This window comes from Eretmochelys imbricata, chromosome 4 (genome assembly GCF_965152235.1).
Source record: "Eretmochelys imbricata isolate rEreImb1 chromosome 4, rEreImb1.hap1, whole genome shotgun sequence".
NCBI classification, from domain to species: Eukaryota; Metazoa; Chordata; order Testudines; family Cheloniidae; genus Eretmochelys; species Eretmochelys imbricata.
Window position 1 is genome coordinate 120,554,354 of NC_135575.1, and position 18,750 is coordinate 120,573,103.

The 18,750-nt window shown below is 38.8% G+C and overlaps 1 protein-coding gene across 1 annotated transcript in view; it reads left to right on the forward strand.

Moving 5' to 3' along the window:
• Positions 1–18,750, forward strand: part of LOC144264418 (uncharacterized) — a 37,486-nt gene that overhangs the window by 11,842 nt on the left and 6,894 nt on the right. The window contains exons 3-11 of the mRNA XM_077816176.1: positions 2,518–2,651; positions 3,013–3,092; positions 3,629–3,752; positions 3,842–3,968; positions 5,436–5,494; positions 8,229–8,337; positions 10,308–10,499; positions 13,701–13,792; positions 14,877–15,006. Coding sequence (XP_077672302.1) covers positions 2,518–2,651; positions 3,013–3,092; positions 3,629–3,752; positions 3,842–3,968; positions 5,436–5,494; positions 8,229–8,337; positions 10,308–10,499; positions 13,701–13,792; positions 14,877–15,006 — 1,047 coding nt within the window. The remainder of the gene's footprint in view (positions 1–2,517; positions 2,652–3,012; positions 3,093–3,628; positions 3,753–3,841; positions 3,969–5,435; positions 5,495–8,228; positions 8,338–10,307; positions 10,500–13,700; positions 13,793–14,876; positions 15,007–18,750) is intronic.

Here is an 18,750-nt window from a genome sequence, read left to right on the forward strand (position 1 = left end):
CTTTTGGGGGATTAAAGGGAGCTGAGAGGTGAATAATAGACTACCGAGGTCTCCTCTCCAACATTCAACCCACTTGCTATTATGGCTTCCACTCTCCAGCAAGAGAACTTCTCTTTCCCCAGAAGAAGCCCTTGGGTTGTGTCATCTCCACTCCAGGTGGGAAGATACTGGCAAGGGGAGCAATGGAATTGGACAGAGATCAGACAAGTACCCTATAGTACCCTTTGTCAGTGACAGTGTATCATATCTTCTCAACATGTACAGTATTCACCACTGGTACTTGGTTATGAGACCAAGAATTAAACAAAGGGATTTCTTCTAAGATTCCCAAATCAAATAAACTTCAGTGTTTCCCTAGCAGTAGGAAAGTTATCTGGAGGTAAAGAATGTTGATACTTGTATATTTGGTAGGGCTGTCAATTAATTGCAGTTAACTCACGCGATTAACTCAAAAAAAATTTTAATTGTGATGTAAAAAATTAATCACGATTAATCACACTGTTAAACAATAGAATACCAATTGAAATTTATTAAATGTTTTGGATGTTTTTCTACATTTCCAAATATATCAATTTCAGTTACAACACAGAATACAAAGTTTACAGTGCTCACTTTATATTATTTTTATTACAACTATTTGCATTGTAAAAATAATAAACAAAATAAATAGTATTTTTCAGTTAATCTCATACAAGTACTGTGGTGCAATCTCTTTATCCTGAAAGCGCAACTTACAAATGTAGTTTTTTTGTTACATAACTGCACTCAAACACAAAACAATGTAAAACTTTAGAGCCTACAAGTCCATTCGGTCCTAATTCTTGTTCAACCGATCGCTAAGAGAAACAAGTTTATTTACATTTACGGAAGATAATGCTGCCCACTTCTTAATTACGTCACCTGAAAGTGAGAACAGGCGTTCACATGGCACTGTTGTAGCTGGCGTCGCAAGATATTTACATGCCAGATGCCTCTTCATGCTTCAGCCATCATTCCAGAGGACATGCTTCCATGCTGATGATGCTCGTTTAAAAAAAAATGCGTTAATTAAGTTTGTGATTGAACTCCTTGAGGAGAATTGTATGTCTCCTGCTCTGTTTTACCCACATTCTGCCATATATTTCATGTTATAGTAGTCTCGGATGATGAACCAGCACATGTTGTTCATTTTAAGAACACTTTCCCTGCAAATATGACAAAATGCAAAGAAGATACCAATATGAGATTTCTAAAGATAGTTACAGCACTTGACCCAAGATAGAAGAATCTGAAGTGCCTTCCAAAATCTGAGAGGGACGAGGTGTGGAGCATGTTTTCAGAAGTCTTAAAAGAGCAACACTCTGATGCAGAAACTACTGAATCCAAACCACCAAAAAAGAAAATCAGCCTTCTGCTGGTGGCATCTGACTCAGAGGACGAAAATGAACATGTCGGTCCGCACTCCTTTGGATCACTGTCGAGCAGAACCCGTCATTAGCATGGACACATGTCCTCTAGAATGGTGGCTGAAGTGTGAAGGGACATATGAATCTTTAGTGCATCTGGCATGTAAATATCTTGCGACGCCAGCTACAATAGTTCCACGCAAAAGCCTGTTCTCAATTTCAGGTGACATTGTAAACAAGAAGCAGGCAGCATTATCTTCTGCAAATGTAAACAAACTTGTTTTTCTGAGCGATTGGCTAAACAAGAAGTAAGACTGATTGGACTTGTAAGCTCTAAAGTTTTACATTGTTTTATTTTTGAATTCAGTTATTTTTTGTACTTAATTCTACATTTGTAAGTTCAACTTTCATGATAAAGAGATTGCACTACAGTACTTGTATTAGTATTTTTCAGTTAACCTATTTCTTTTTTTACAGTGCAAATATTTGTAATAAAAATAATATAAAGTAAGCACTTTGTACACTTTATTCTGTGTTGTAATTGAAATCAATATATTTGAAAATGTAGAAAACATCCAAAAATATTTTAAAAAATGATATTTTATTATTGTTTAACAATGCGATTAATTGCAGTTATTTTTTAATTGCTTGACAGCCCTAATATTTGGAAAAAGCATCATATTAATCACTGTTCAGTGTCATGTTCACATTTATTATTTCCATTTATAGTGGAAACATTTAATAATAGATTATAACAGCATAAACATGATTAACAGTGAAATTCATCTTACATCAAAGGTTATGTCCTGGTGAAATACCATGTGACTGCCAGCATTGTTCTGTCCACTTTACAGTGATTGCAGCATAATTATACCTAAATCCTATGAGAATAGGATTTAATAGACCATTATAGAAGATCAAACAGAAAGGTTAGATAAGGCATTTTTTTTTTAGTCCATGCTTACCAGAGGCACCCTTAAAAATAAAAACAACCCACAATTTTTTTCAAACCCATGACTGAGCTGTGGATGGCCTAGTTAAAGTATGAGTCAGTAGAAATTTCTTTCCAAATATGGATATCTGAAGGCTGGTTTTTTTACTTTAATGATACCACAGCCCTTTTTTTCTCCAGGTGGAGTCAGAGGAATACCTTCAGGAAGTCACATACTTCATGTGTATCCTCGTAATCTGCCATCTCACACACTGCAACACATTGTGTTAGCAGGACATCTGGACATAAAGGATCAAGCTTCCAGTGAGCCAAAGGTACATGTTCAGAGTAACAGTACAGGACTGGACAAACTTTGTATAATTTAGTAACAACCCACTAAAATATGTTGTTAAGTGACTACTAATGGAAGGAGATCAAGCTGTACATTAAGCATATGAGACCTCATATAGGGGCATATGTAACATTCTAATTAACCTTAATTGTTCTTCATACAATTGTAAATAGTAGTAATGTGAAGACGGTATAGTGAAAGTTCCCATGTAACTGCTCTGCATATATTATTATAATAGTTCACTAAATGGTAGTCCTATGTGTTCACAAAGTGAGACTTTGCTTTGAGACTTGCAAATGAAAGGTAGTGTAGTCCCAAGTATTTTACCTCCCCTCCCTCCCCAGAAAAGAAAAGGTGGCTGGCCTAAAGGGAAGAAAAGGAAACCTCCAAAGGAATTTTCAGCTCCTCAAGCCCCTACAACAGGGTAAGTGTGTTATATAATAGCATTTTTTGTTCAGATAATTTACTGTTCTCTTAATATGCGCTCTTGTATGCAGTATATTAAAGCAACTTGGGGCTCTGAACTGTAGAGATTTAGAGAATGCTAAAGGCTTTGGGAGTGGTCTCTGAGGGCAATTAAATATTTATAGCTTGGAAATGTTAGAAATCCTCAAACTGCATTTTGATGGACACCTTTTATTAATCCCACCAATACAAAAGTGCAGGGATAAACTGATACGGCTAAAGGGAATGTATTGTAGGTTGAGCAGTCATGTGTCCTTGCAGTCTATAGGTTAGTGCAGATTTGTGTACCCATATGGGAATTTTTCTTTATAATGATTTGAGGGAAGGTTCACTTAGCCATGTGGGAGTTGTATAACTACCAGTTCCATAACTTTATAAAGGATTAACTACCAGGCAGTATTTCACATATATATTGAAATATATATGTAAGCACAAATGAATCTTACTAGTTTATGTATTGTTAATTGCTGATATATTGCCCACTGTTGGTATTAGGTATGTAATATTCTTGAATGAGCGGAGAATTAAAACGAAGGCCAAACATCCAGATTTGCCTTTTACTGAAATAACCAAGATGCTGGCTGCTCAGTGGTCTCAACTTTCTCAAGCAGGAAAGCAAGTAAGCCTTTTCATTATCATCTTATAGCATTAAAAGAGGCAGCAAACTAGAAGAGGCATATTATAGCAAGTATTGTATCTCTTTTGCAGAAATATATTAAAGAAGCAGAAAAGGATAAGCAAAGATATATGAAAGAATTGAAAGCCTATCAAGACTCTGAAGCCTATCAAGCTTTCTTAGAGAGAAGAGCAGTTCACAAAGTGAAGACCCTGTGTGGTAAGTTAGAGAATTATAAATGTTAATTATTTTAAAGAAATGAAGGAATATCCCATTCATACCCTAACTAAAATTGCTAGGAAGAGAGTTCTGGGAGACCCAGGTTTTGAAAACATCTCACTGTTACTACATTTTTTTAATTTCATCAGGCTATTAATTATAGTATCATAATTATTAAGCCTTAAAATTCAAGGAAAGCAGAGATATATTGTGGATGTGTTGAACGTCTCAGTTGAAGAAATTTTTGGCAATGATTGTTTACGCAAGTATGTGTGATATTGTAGATTAATAAAGAGGTGCTTTAGTGTCTACATTTTATCTGATTTGCCTTTTAATTATTATTATTATTTATCATCATCTACTTTAGACTTACTGTCTACCTCCTTTAAGGCTTTAAGGCTGAATGTACTTTTAGAAACTGACAAGTTTCAGAGTAGCAGCTGTGTTAGTCTGTATCCGCAAAAAGAACAGGAGTACTTGTGGCACCTTAGAGACTAACCAATTTATTTGAGCATAAGCTTTTGTGAGCTACAGCTCACTTTATCGGATGCAAACTGACACTCCCTGGAATAAAGTGAAGAAAGGAAATAAATACTAGATTGCTAAAACAGTGCACCTCTTCTTACAAGAGAGGGGAAAGGGGCTGAGTTGTCAGCAATTGTCTATCTTTACACCGTAAATTTCCCCAGCTTGTGCCTATTCTTTTTCAATTATGCATTGCAGTGCTTACAGCAGATCCTGTAATTCAAGTTTACAACTCCTTGACCCTGTATTCTGTAATTCAGATTAGAATTTTGGTGTATTATATCAGTAAATACCGATTGCTAAATAGAATTACTTTAAGTTTCTATTGCCTGTGCAAAAAGCTCCTGAAAAAGACTGGCACTTCATTTGCATTATTGCTTATATTGCATTGTACAGTAATTTTGGTAGTTATCTTTGCAGTTAACACAGCAAGCTTCTTTCCACTGGGAGCAGTTCGGTACACTATATTGGCAGTGATGCGACTTGAGCAATTTTTTAAAAAAACCTTTGTTAAAGGAATGTCATGCTATGTTTAATATTTTGTTAGGGAGTTGTGAGAGAGAATCTTGGACACTTCCTTTCAAATCCTCTGGAGGAAGAAAATGATAGAGAGGGCAAGTAGCTATTTATGAAGATTCAGAGAAGTGTCTTTAAAAAAATACACCTTTATGTAGATCTTATGCTAGTTTGGTGTGCTTTTTAATTTTAATGTGCTTAAAAATCTAATCCCATTGAAGGAAACAAGTATTTTTCCTTTGAAAAAAAACATTAAGAATTTTTTATCACATTATAAAAGGATGGTCCCCTTAAGATTCCCACTAATATATTGTGGCAAAACCTGGGCACCACTAGACCAGTTATTAGTTGAATTTTTTTTTCCAAAGTTGCTTGACTTGTTCTCTGTATTACAGTTAAAATAATAGAACTTGGTTTTTCCATCAGGAACAGTATCTTTAGGAAGTAGATCCGAGAATGAAGCTCTTGCTTTGTCAACAATAGATGTAAGTACATGGAAACTGTATTTGAGGTGAGAGTGGGAGGGAGAAAGCTGATAAGTTTTAACTAGTTAATGTCAGCTAGCTTATTTTAATAACGACATACAGTGTTGTACTCACACAAAAACTATTCTAAAAAAATGCTAACAAATCACAAAGTCAAAAATTAGGAAAGGCCAGAATTAAGATTGTCTTTGCAACTCTAGTTCTACCTCCTTGTGTGCATGCATGATTATGAGGGCTTCTGGATTTTGATTTTAACACTGCCAGTATAAAAAATAAAAAGAAATTGGTGTTTATCCAATGAACAGCAGAAATGGCTATTTTTATCTACGGTAGTACCTCAGAGTTACTAACGCCCCAGTTACAAACTGACCGGTCAGCCACGCACCTCATCGGGAACCGGACGTACACAATCAGGCAGACCCAAAAAAAAAAGGCAAATACAGTCATGTGTTAAACCTAAACTACTAAAAAAATAAAGGGGAAAAGCAGCATTTTTCTTCTGCATTATAAAGTTTCAAAGCTGTATTAAGTCCATGTGCAGTTGTAAATTTTTGAAAGAACCATCATAATGTTTTGTTCAGAGTTGCAAACATTTCAGAGTTACGAACAACCTCCCTTCCCGAGGTGTTTGCAACTCTGAGGTTCTACCGTAAGGGCTTGTCTATGTGGACCAGTAATTGTTTATGACAGGGATAAAGTGCACTAATGTGTTGTGCATTATTTGTCATGTGTAGACCCTGTTGGTGCACACTGAAGGTATGTCTACACTGCACACTTCTTTTGGCAGAGCGTAGAGTAAATCCACGACATGCTCCCCTGGCACAGGTATAAATAGCTGCATAGATGGTGAGGCACTACATAAGCAAGGAAAGGCATGCCTGAACCCTGTCTCTATGTTCCCTACACGGCACTCTCCTTACCCAAGCATTGCCTATTTTAGCAGTGTGTCCCCCACTGCTGGAACCTTTTCCCCCTCCCCTCCCCCGTCTCCCCCCCCGAGCCTTTCACTGATGTGTAGCTACATGCCACGGTGTGGACGCAGCCCGCGTTTCAATGCAGGGGGTAGCAACGCGTTCACAACATGTTGCCGCAAGTGATGTGCAGTCTAGACTAGTCTAAATGTTCCTTAGTGCACTTAATGTAGTGCTATTAGAAATAGTACTACATTAAAGGGAACTATGGAACACTTACAAAGAGATTACTCATACTAGTATATTCTGCTGTCGTAAGTAACGTATAAAATTTACATTATTCAATACAGTATATACAAAGAGAGAGCCCCGAAAAACCCCAATTTTTGGACATCTGAATAAAACTCTCAAAAATTGCTAAAAATAAACTCTCCAAAATGAAATTATTAAACCCTGAAAAACAGAAGCACTAATTATAATAAATCTGTAATTGAATGATCACGTATTACTTTTCCCTTAGGATTCTTCCTCATTCAGTGCACACAATGGACGATGCTCAGTGCATGAATCAGCATTGCACATAACTTCCTTGTCTGATTTTAAAAAAGCAAAACCAAATTATTTTACTTGGAATTGTGGCAACATGAAATCTGCATTCACTCGAACATGGACATAAAAGTTGTGACAAAAATTTATGGAAAGTAATTGCTCTATTGAATATACTCAATTGTTTTTCAAACGTACTGCTAATAATGGCTTGTAAGTCGTTTTACTCTGCATATTTGCCAATAAAGAAACAGGGCCAGAGGATGTTTAAGTGTGTGACCTGACGTAGGCCATCAAGTTAGCTGAAGAACTAGGAGTAGAAACCATTTCTACATACTCATAGTGCCAGTCTCTCTCCACAGGATCAAAGTGACTCTTTACATGGACTATCTTAGTCAGTTGTTCTATTGTGCATGTCGTTCTGTCACACTTAAAGGAACCTCTCTTGGCTGCATTTCTCTATTCTGGCAGCCTACTTTTTCTTATTTCATTCACTGTGTACGTGCCTCGGCGCTAATTCTGCACCATCCATTTGAATAACTGTAAGTATCTTTTTCCCAGGGTGGCACTTTACACCTGGTTTATGTGTTTTATGGCGATCCACCTGTTTTAGTGACTTCTAACCCTCATTACAGCACACTTATTTGTTATCAGCTTAGCGCCTTGATCAGTAAACAAGAAGACAATAATAGTGCTCTCCTTTGACATTATTGCACATTTCAGCACTTCCTTAAAGGAAGCAATAAAACCACTTAGGCCCAAATCCTCTGCATAGACCAAGTAACTTATATCAGTACTGATGATCTCCATGAGAAAAAGTGGAAGGAATCTTGAACCCCAGGCAACAGAACTGCTTTGGGGGTGGAAGCCCATAGGAGGGGGACTAGAAGACTCGAATAACAGTGGATTCTCCAGCCTCCACTTTCACCCACTGCAGCCTTGAATATCCCTGGAGTGACAGGGCAAAGGAGCTCCCATGATGAAGTCCAGTTAAACTAGTATCACTGTCCCTTGCGTCCTCTGTGCCCATGGAGTCAGGATTTGCCCCGAAACCAAAAGAAAAACCCTACATAATCCTCATTGTCTTGTAAAATCTCTTTGTGACCCATGCCTTGGTGGGATCTGGTTTGTATGAGGAGCAAAGGAGGTTTCAGGGTTTTTTTGTTTTGGTTTGGTTTTTCTGATTGCAGTAGGTAATGTTTCTTAATTACTCATTATTTGGCAGATATTGAAAGATCCTTCTAATTCTCGCTATTCTGCCTCTTTCATCAAAACAGAGAGATGAAAGTGATGACCTGTATTGTCGGACATGTAACCAGTTTTTCAGTTCTTTTCATAACAAGAAAGAACACCTTATGGGAAAGCAACACTTACAGAATTTAACAGGTAGTGTTAAAATTGTATGCTAATCAAGCTAGCTTGCAATTCAAACAGACTATCAACTGGTATTGGTACTAATATAAGATGGTACACATATCTAGTGCATTAAATAGCTGGCTCTTAGAGCATATAGCCTCTTCATAGCTAATATAATCGGTGTCCCATTATAAGACTGATTTTTCTCAAATATATACTTTGTAACCGAAAAAGAAAAATCATGCTTTCACGTTTTTCATTGACTGGAATTTGTTTTAATTATTTTGTAATAATTAAGTGTATTTAGAAATTAAAAACTTAGTGACTCATTTTTCTTAATAATTTTGTGAGTTTTTAATATTTTGTATAATCTGTTTTGCCTGTAGCAGCCCAGTGACCACACAAAATTCTAATTCATAGGAACTTCGGCTTATGCATCAGGCAGCTTTCAAGGAAAGGAATAATAAAATGTTCAAGAAATTGCTATTTCTAAAAGTAGGCACAAAACTCTATTCTGTGATGGCCCTTGTCATAGATGACCAAAGCAAGGAGACTCTGATTTTTGCTTGTGGTGGAGCATCCTTTGCTCATCCAGGATTTTTACCATCTTTTCAAATGTACCAAGCAATCTGTTTCTTTTTCTCTGACACAGTTTTCTTACAATTTCAGTACTAGTCGGAGAACTAGGATTTTGGTTTCCTACCACTGATAGCTTGGCAAGTACTGTTCACTCCTTCCGTTTGATGTGACCTAGTCTTTCCACAACAATTTGTCTTTTTGTGACACGCACACAAAATAAAAGATTAAAAAATAATGAGTAGGCAATTCCACTTTGATTTTAAAAGGATAAGGGTGTTAAGTGTGAACAGGACACTTGTCTGTCATATCACTTTCAAAACCCAAGCATTTCCTTATTAATCTATTTGTTTTTATTTGAGTGTTTGCTTTCCATTGTAAATCTTAAAGCGCCCACATAATGAATGCATTATCCTTATTGAGAAAAGGAAATGCATATGGCATCACAACAAAATAAACTTAACTCTGATAATAATGCTATTGGTTCTACAGTAATTTTTTAAAAAACAAAGCACAAAACCCTCTAGGGAAAAATAAGTCGTGACATATGTACTTATTAGTGGTATGTAATGCTAAGCTTCAAACAGAAGTCCATATACATATATTTGTACAAAATCAACAATATTTTACTCTTTTTTACTACTAAAGTACATGTATAGCAATATTTCCAAGACAGACCAATTATAATTATTATACCAAAAATTTTCTACTGCCAATTGATAAATATATTTAACTGATACTTGTGAGTTTATACTAGAAGATGACCTCTGAAAGTGTGTTTTGAACTTCAGTGCCTATAAAGCTCACCGATTTCAGAGATATCATGGAGAGACCTGGCTGCAGCATGCACAGCCATGCTCTTGAGTATGGGGTCTGAAATCCAGTCTATTAGATAGTTTAAGTGGGTTGTCTGATGATAACGTCTGAAAGGCCAGCTATTCTGAGAAGCTTTATGTGGGAATCGTCTCTTTTTTCCATGATTTAACAAAATGTAAATTACTGGCTCAGTTTGAATTCATAAGGTCCCTTTTACACATCAGTTTTGCTATTCTAATAAATGTTATATAATATCAGGTTATTTCTGTCAAAAAAAAAAACCAAAGTATAATCACCAATAAAGGGGGTGAGAGGAACACATCAACAGCTAACCAGAACATTGTAGTTAGGTTAACTGACTATTTTTCCCTGTTCTGTGTGTAAGGAAATGTCGAATGCTGTCGCATGGTAACTATTGGTATGTGGTGACTGTTTAGTGCTCACCACTGTACCATCTAAAAGTTTTACTTCATATAAAAACTTCAGCTATATTCAGGCAAATCTTTGTTATTCCAAAAATGTGGAATGTGTTGCAACATCTTTGATTTTAGAAGAAGTGGTTAATTTTTGAAACCCATTTAATTGTTTTATTTATTTATTTTGTCCAGGGGAGTTTGAGAAAGAAATGGCTGAATTCTCTAAACATCAGAAACTGCAAAAAGAGAAGGAGGAAAAAGATGAGTCAGAAGAAGAAATTGACTCTACAGATGTGTTTCAGTTTGGGGGCCTGACCTCCCAGAAGAACTTTGCTTCATCTGATTTTTGTTTTTTGCAGGAGTTTATCTTCAGACTTCTGAAATGTAAGTTGTATATTCTGAAAAATAAATTGTAGAGAGAAGTCTTTTTTTTTTATATTAAATGCCATCAAACTGGAGCCAGAGGTGATCCCCATCACTAGGACAATATTATTACCTCAGTACAGCCTCAGCCTCAGAAGAAATCAGTATCCAGTTCTTCAAAGTCTAGAATGTGGAACTCCTCTACAGAAGGTCAGTCTAGTACCTTTGCCTCGCTACTTCCTAGCATGGGCTCATACAAGTGGACCTTGTAATTGAGCTGTCAATTCAGTGTCCTCCCAGTGACTGTTGAGTCTGCTACCTCATTGGCTGCAACAGAGTGGTTATCCCTGATTCCTGCAGGTCAGCAGCCTACATCTGTTCCAAGTAGGCTAGAGGCTATGCTGTGGCTGCCAGTACTGCGTTCACCCTTGCCTCAGGCTGAGGACCCTCATCTGGGCTAGGTGAAGTTCCCCATTGGCACTGGAACACTCTAGTCAGGCTCCATCACCTTTGGGCCTAGTACCAACTCTTTACATCTTCTGGGCTGGTACCAGCTCCTCCATGCCACACTTTATTGGTGGCTAGGAAGCCATCCATTCTTCCTCCAGTATTGCATCCTTGACATGGATCCAGTTCTTGGTAACCGTGGACCCCTCCTGGTTCCTGGAATACTCTGATTCCTCATCAGACTCCAAAGTAGGCTCTCAGGTATCCTGGTACTGAGAGTCTAGAGCTTCCTCACGTTCCCATTCCTGCACTCAGACAGGGTTCTGAGAGGACCTTAGCCAGGGATTGGGATGCTTGGGGGGCATCTGCCTAGGGCCCAGTCCTATACCAGTGCCCTCAGTACCCCTACTGGATGCCCAGGGGGATGCCTCCAGGTTCCAGATATACTTCACCACTTCCTGATACAAGTAGGCTTTCCAGGAGGGAGTCATCTCCTGCCAGTACTGGGAGACCAGTCACGGTTGGTACCAGTGAGCCTTTGGATCTCAAGCCCAAGACTTCTTTCAGCCCATTCCAGAAGAGTATAACCCATCCTGGACCACAAGAGCAACCTTGGGGGCTTTCACCCTTGCCTGTCATGCAGGCATCCTGCTCATCACCTGATGAGGTCCTCGTACCAGAAAGATCCTCCCAGGTACTGGGTAACTTTAAGGTACATCAGGAGCTCATCAAGAAGATGGCAGCCTCCCTGGACATTCAAACTATTTGTTTGATAGTCTCCATCCCACGCCACCAGGGAGGGTTGCCCTGCCCATAAGTGAGGCCATTATGCAGCTAGCCAAAACCATCTGGTAAACCCTTGCCTCTACTCCAGTTGTGGCCAAAAGAACAGAACATAAATATCAGGTTCCGTTCTAGCGGTTTGAACAGTTCCGTTTACATCCCACACCAGATTCACTTGTTGTGGCTGTGGTGAGTGAGAGGAGCCAGTAGGGCAGAGATGAGGCTACCCTCAGGGACAAAGATGCCGAAAAGCTTGACTTGTGTGGTAGAAAAATGTATTCTACAGCAAGTTCATAATTTCACATTACCAACCATGGCACTGTGTCGTCACAGTGTAGTTTTTCAAACTGGGAGGCAGTTTGGGAGGTTGCTGGCAGACTGCCAAAAGACTCCAGTTGCTCATTGCAGAGGGATGTTTCATTTCTCGATCAGTCATATGGCTTCTTTAAATGCAGCAGATTCCACAGCTAGGGTCATGGCGACAGTAGCGACTCTGCACAGATCCTCCTGGCTGCAGACCTCCAGGATTCCAGCAACAAACAATTAACAACTTTCCTTTCAAGGGATGTGCTCTGTTCTCATCTAAAACAGATAAGGCTTTGCACACACTAGTGGACTCAAACAGTGTTGAAATCCTTGGGCCTCTGTATGGTGATGACAAAGAGGAGACAAGATATCGTCTTCAATTCCAGCCCAAACAGTAATACTGTCCTTTTTTTTGTTTGGCTGACCAAGGTCACAGAGAAGAAAAACGATGCCTTCTACTTCCTTGCACTCTTCAGCTTTGCAGCCACAGACCCCAAATTAGTCATTTTTACTCTTATGTCATGGACAGCATGCTATTTGACCTGGATCTCATTGATCTGTCCCCATCTTTCTGGGGCAGGTTGTCCTTTTTCCTACGTTCCTGGCAGGCCGTCATCTCAGATAAGAGTGTACTAAGCATGGTGGAATTGAGATATACCCTCCAGTTCCTTTCTATCTCCACCCCTCTACCTAATCCTCTGCATAAGCACAAGTAGAGTTTCCGCAGAGCATTGGCTCTTTTTCCTGGATAGGACAAAACCCTTTTGGGTGTCTTCCCTGCTGCACATTTCTTATGCAGAACTTATGAGAGGTCATCCTGTTACAACTGAGAAGCTCTCAAAATGGATCACCAACTGCACTACAAAGTGTTAAGCTGTCAAAGGAGTAATGCCTCCTGACAAACTTAAGATGCACTCGACCAGAGCATGTTTGACCTCAGCAGCATTTGTGGCTAACGTCCCAATTATGGACACCTGTCTTAGATTCAGACATTCACCAGGCATAATGCAATGTCTGCTGTAGGAGGATACAAATATAGGGGAGGCAGTTCTACAGCTCGTGTTACCCTAGGAGCTCGGAGCCTCATTGTAACAGCTTGGCAGTCACCTACACTGTAGACACGTGCAGGCACTTGAAGAAGAACAAACAGTTGCCTTCTTGTAACTGTTCTTTGAGATGTGTTGCATACATCGATTACACAACTCACCCTCCTTCCCTGACACATCAGAGTCTACCATTGGTTCTGGTGCAAAGGAACTGAAGTAGGGGAGGAGCGACTTTGCCCTTTATACCCTCATTTTGGAGCACAAGGAACAGAGTGGGTGGGGCCGCCCCTACAGATAGAGCTAGGCAAAACTCTCATGCACCGATGCACGCAACGCACATACACTACAGTGTAATAGAACACAGCTTGAAGAACAACAGTTACAAAAAGATGAGTAACTGTTTTTTGTCTTTATTTCAATACATTGATAGTCATCTGGCATGCTGTGACTGTATAGTAGTTCGCCTTTGCTGTCATATGTCTTTGTTATGTAGCGACCTCTAACTTTGAAATTGACTCTCAGTGGGCAGCTTTGGTGTAGGTAGGGTTAAGTATAATTTCAGTTCTGTTTCTTTTATGGTTTTTGTTCAAAGGTGTGTAGAAAATATTACAATCTAAATTAAAAATTATTTTTTTAACAGTTAAAGAGTTTGAACTTTGTGAACTGAAAAGAAGTTTGACAAAGGCATATGAAGACCAGGAAAGTTTAAAAAAGCAGCTGGAGGATCTGAAGGTAAATAATCCAATGTCTGAACACTAAGCATGCACACAGACATGAAGGTTTCTGTTCCTTTTGTAATCCTACTCTGCTTATATGAATTTTATGGTGAGTTTTTTTGTACTCTGAAAACGTTTGAGATCTGGTGTAAATTGGCACAGTTCCATTCAATTCAGTGAAGCAACAGCAGTTTAAACCAGCTGAGGCTCTGTCTCCTTGTTGTTTTATATCACTCTTGTTGTTCATCTCTGAATTCTTTGAGGTATGTAATGTCCAGAACTGAACTGGTGCGGCCCAAGTACAGCAGAAAAACCACTATATTTGTCTTGCCTGTAATACTCCTGTTCATGCAGTCCAAGGGCCTGATCCCGCAAACAGGCATATGGACTTTTACCCCCCCATGGAGTCCTGTTGATTTGAGTGGGATTCTTGAAAATAAGGCTTTGTATGTCCATATGGATTTGAGTGTTGAGGCCCAGTATGGCATTTGATTGTTTGTGACCAGCATTAAATTTAGCCAGATTCAGACCTGTTGTCAGCAGGTCAACTCCACTGAAGCAAGGAGTTCCTCATTTACACCAGGTCTCTTTTTGGCCTTTCCTTTCATGGTCCACTTTAATTCTCAGGTCTTTCTTTGCTGCTCTTTTTCTATCACTTCCTACACAGTTGTCTCTCATTTTTACCACTATGTCCATTATTACTCAACTTCTTGAATTTCGGATAATTTGTACCTGAGTTTTAATTAACTGGCTTAGTATGCTGTCTGAGCTTTCTTGTTCATATGCATGCACTTGTATTTGCAAATCTCAGCCCCTTTGTAGTGAAAAAATAATTTGTCCTCCCCCTATCATTGGGCAGATTCCACTGTATACAAATGAGAAATGATGAAATTACCAGAATGACACTTGTGAATAGAACCAAAAGCCAAGTAACTTCTGCATTACCATGCTGAATTTATCTGATTAGTTCAATTTGGCAAATGTGGGCCAAATGTTCAAATCTGGGAATAAAAGATGAAATTATTTTGTCATTTTTTTTCATGTACTGCTAGGTGACTGTGATGTGTTCTTAAGCTAAAACACCTTTTGTCCAATTTTAGAATCAGCAGTTGAAGTTGGAAATGGATTTTGCATCTATAAAGGCATATAGCGGTACTTTAGAAAAAGAGTTTGAAAATTTAAATATGATTCCAATGCTGTTCCAGTTTCATCTGCAAATAGTGGACACGAGTAAGTCAAATTTTTTTCTGTGATTGATCTTTTGTTTTACTGTTGTTCAACAGATACCATTAAAATCTTCTTCTGAGGTAGTTTCTGTGAAAATGACCATGGAACTTCTGGGTTATTGACAGTATGTCTACACTACAATATAACACCCGCAGCTGGCCCTCATCGGCTGACTTAGGCTACAAGGCTGTTTAATTGTGGTGTGCATATTTGGGCTTGGGCTCTGGGATCCCATGAGGGGGAAGGTTGTTTAATTGCAGTATAGACATCCACTGACTCCAGTCCCTTGCTGTCACAGGCAACCACATCCCATTCATAAACTTGTCAGGTTCTATCTTATCTTTAGTTAGGTTGTTTGCCCCCATTATTTCTGTTGAAAGGCCATACCTGAACTTCACTACTCTGATGGTTAGAAAACGTCTTAATTTCCAGCCTACTTGAATTCATGTACTATTTGTTCTTGTGCCAACACTGTTCTTGAGCTTAAATACCCTCCACTGGTGTTTACGCACCTGATTTATTTGTAGAGAGCAATCATATCCCCTCTCAGCCTTCATCTTGCTAGGCTAAACAAGCCAAGCGCTTTTAATCTATAATAAGATGTTCTTTCACTCACCTGGTCATCCTAGTAGCCCTTCTCTGCACCTGTTCCAGTTTGAATTCACTTTCTTGAACATGGGTGACCAAAATTATACGTAGTGTTCCAAATGAGATCTTATGAGTGTTGTACTCAATAACATTAATACTTTCCTATCTCTACTGGAAATACCTTGCCTGATATATCCTAGGATCACGTTTGCCTCTTTCATGCTGGCATCACATTGCTGGCTCATAGTATTCCTGTGCTCAACTAATATACCCAGGACTTTCTCCTCCTGTGTTTCTAACTGATGAGTCCCCAGCACGTAGCTGAAATTCTTATTAGTTCCTAAGTGCATGACCTTGCCCTTTGTACTATAAAATTTCATCTTACTTCTATAACTCCAGTCCTCCAGGTCATTCAGTTCCTCCTGTATAATAATCCAGTTTTTATACATTTAATCTGTGCCATGTTAATTTTATATCATTCTTGTATTTTCATCAAAATGTCATGCGATGCCAAGTCAAACGCGTTACAGAAGTCTAAGTACATTACTTTAACACTTACCTTAACAACCAAATGTGTAATCTCGTCAAAAAGATTATCAAACTAGTTTGACCAGATCTGTTTTCCATAAAACCCAGGTTCATTTGCATTAATTACCATTCTTTCTTAACTGAGTCCTGCATCAACTGCTCCTTTATCTTGCCCAGGATCAATATCAGGCTGACAGGCCTATATTTACCCAGGTCATCCCATTTACCTGGGAAGTTAAAGTCTCCTGTAATGACACAGTTTCCAGTAGTATTTATAGCTCTAATAATAATATTAAAGAGATCTCTATCCATATGCAAATCAAGCCCTAAGAATCTGCTATAGAACGTCTTTTACAATCCTTAACCAAAGTGATTTTGATCCAAAATAATTCTGTTTTACCCACGCAATCACTTCTTATTTCTTTACAGTCTACCACATTATTGACAAACAATGCTACTCCACCACCCTCACTTTTACTTCTTTCTCTCCTGAGCAGCACATACCCTTCAATACCTGAATAACAGGCACGATTGCTATTCCATCATGTTTCTATTCTTTCAATATCTGGTGTCACGTCCTGTACCGCGTGTTCTGATTCCTCCATTTTGTTGTCCAGGTTCCTTACCATTGCTGGACAAGCATCATTCTCTGACCTCACCCTGTTTCTAGCTGGATTCATTATAGTCCTTTTGTTTCCCATGCTCAAGTGTTCTGAATTAAAGCTGGAATAGTTACCACAAGGAAACGAGAATTTAAAGCCCTCTGGACTGGATTCCACCATATCTTACTGAGCTTTTGACTGTCACGGTTACCAGGCAACTGCATCTCTGACCCCTCCTGGTTTCTTCTTGCATACCCCCTCCCTAAGTCCCAGTCCTCGAGCCATCCCCTCTCTCTTGGGGTGGGATCATGTGTTTTTCCCCAGAGCGGGTCCTGGATTGCACAACCATGGTTTCCCTCCACATGTCTGACTTATGTCAACACCCTGCAATTCTGTTCCCTCTGAGACAGTGACAGTGGTAAGCAGTGACCCAAAAGCCACCTTAAAGCAAAGCATCATTTATTTAGAACAAAAGCAATTAAGAGAAGACCATCTTAAAAACAATAGGACACACTACACACATCTAGCTTACCAGGTGTTTAAACATATGCTACCTGGGGACTCTTCCGTAGAGCCTCTCTCTGTCAATTTGTCTCCCTGTAGAATTCACTGACACTCCCTGGAGAGCCTTGGCAACTCAATGACCCCTTCACAGGAATCAAATAGCTTTTTAGCTGTTTGTAGCCCATTTGATTCCTAGCCTGGCAAAATCAGCTGTGTCACTTCAACCTAGAGACTTGAAGTATGCCCTTGTCTCATAATTGACCCGGATATTTGCTGCAAAGTTGCTTATCTGGGACCATTGCATATTGCCGTCTTGCTTGTTCTTCCCGCAGCCCCCCTATTAAGTTAAATCAGTGCATTCGTACAGGAAAATTTTAAAACCTCAGTGTACAGTAACTTCCCCTTACTGACCAGTGTTCATAACATTATTGCATATCCACATCTATCACACTGACATTCTACGTACTAGCTCACATTAGTAGGCACGCATCTTTAAGGCATGTTGGCATATAAAGTTTCTGCCTTTATTTTTGCCTCTGCTTTTCTGAGGCTCTTGATATCCTGCACAAATATATTAGTGTTTTGCTCGTTTCAAGAAAAAGGGTCTTGACTTTTTTTCTTTTCCAAAGGCTTTTGCGCACATTTTAATATTTTCGTGTTTATTTCTGAGTGTTATGAAACAGCTAGAAAACTGCTGGATAGACACCATATAGACACAAAATTATTAAAATGTATTCATGTAATAATGAAGTCCATAGCTGTACATTAGCTATATCAGTGGTAGAGCACAATATCCTTTAAATCTGGCATGCTAGAATTTGAGATGTCTTTGCTGAGGACAAATAAAGAATGCAGATTGACCTAGAGAGAACAGAAGTGCACAGAACTGAATAGCATAGAAGTATGGATAGAAAGTTAGGAAACAAGGTTCATCTTGGAAAAATTAATCTTCCTGGAAAAAAATTACCCAACCATCATATGCTTAATGGGGGACAGATCCTTGGAAAGCAGTAATGCTAGAAAAAGATCTAAAGGTGATAATGCACAGCAATGCAATATAACAGCAAAACAGCCAGTCTGTGTGTTGGGTTGCATATACGCAGTGGTATCATGTACCAAGGAGATAATAGTCCCCCTCTCTGCACCAATGATGAGACCACTCCTATTATATGGAGGTAGGTCAAGATGCTGATAAACTAGAAGGAAGTCCAGAGAAGTTTAACTAAAATTCTTGAGACTGTAGTGATTGATGTATGAAGAAGGATTGAATTCGCTAAACAGGAATAGCATGACTCTTAAGACAATAGAGGTATATTATAACTATGTACAAGTGTTTGTAAAGTATAAAAAGCAAGTAAGGAAAGAGTTGTTTTAGGGTAGTCTCAATGGTTATAACTAGAGCTGAACTGATAAAACTGAGGAAAGGAAAAAATAGAGTGAATATCATGTAACAGTTTTTGGTAATGAGATCTGTTAGACTTTGAAATTAACTTTTAAGGAAAGACAAATTGATAGAACCCTGGTT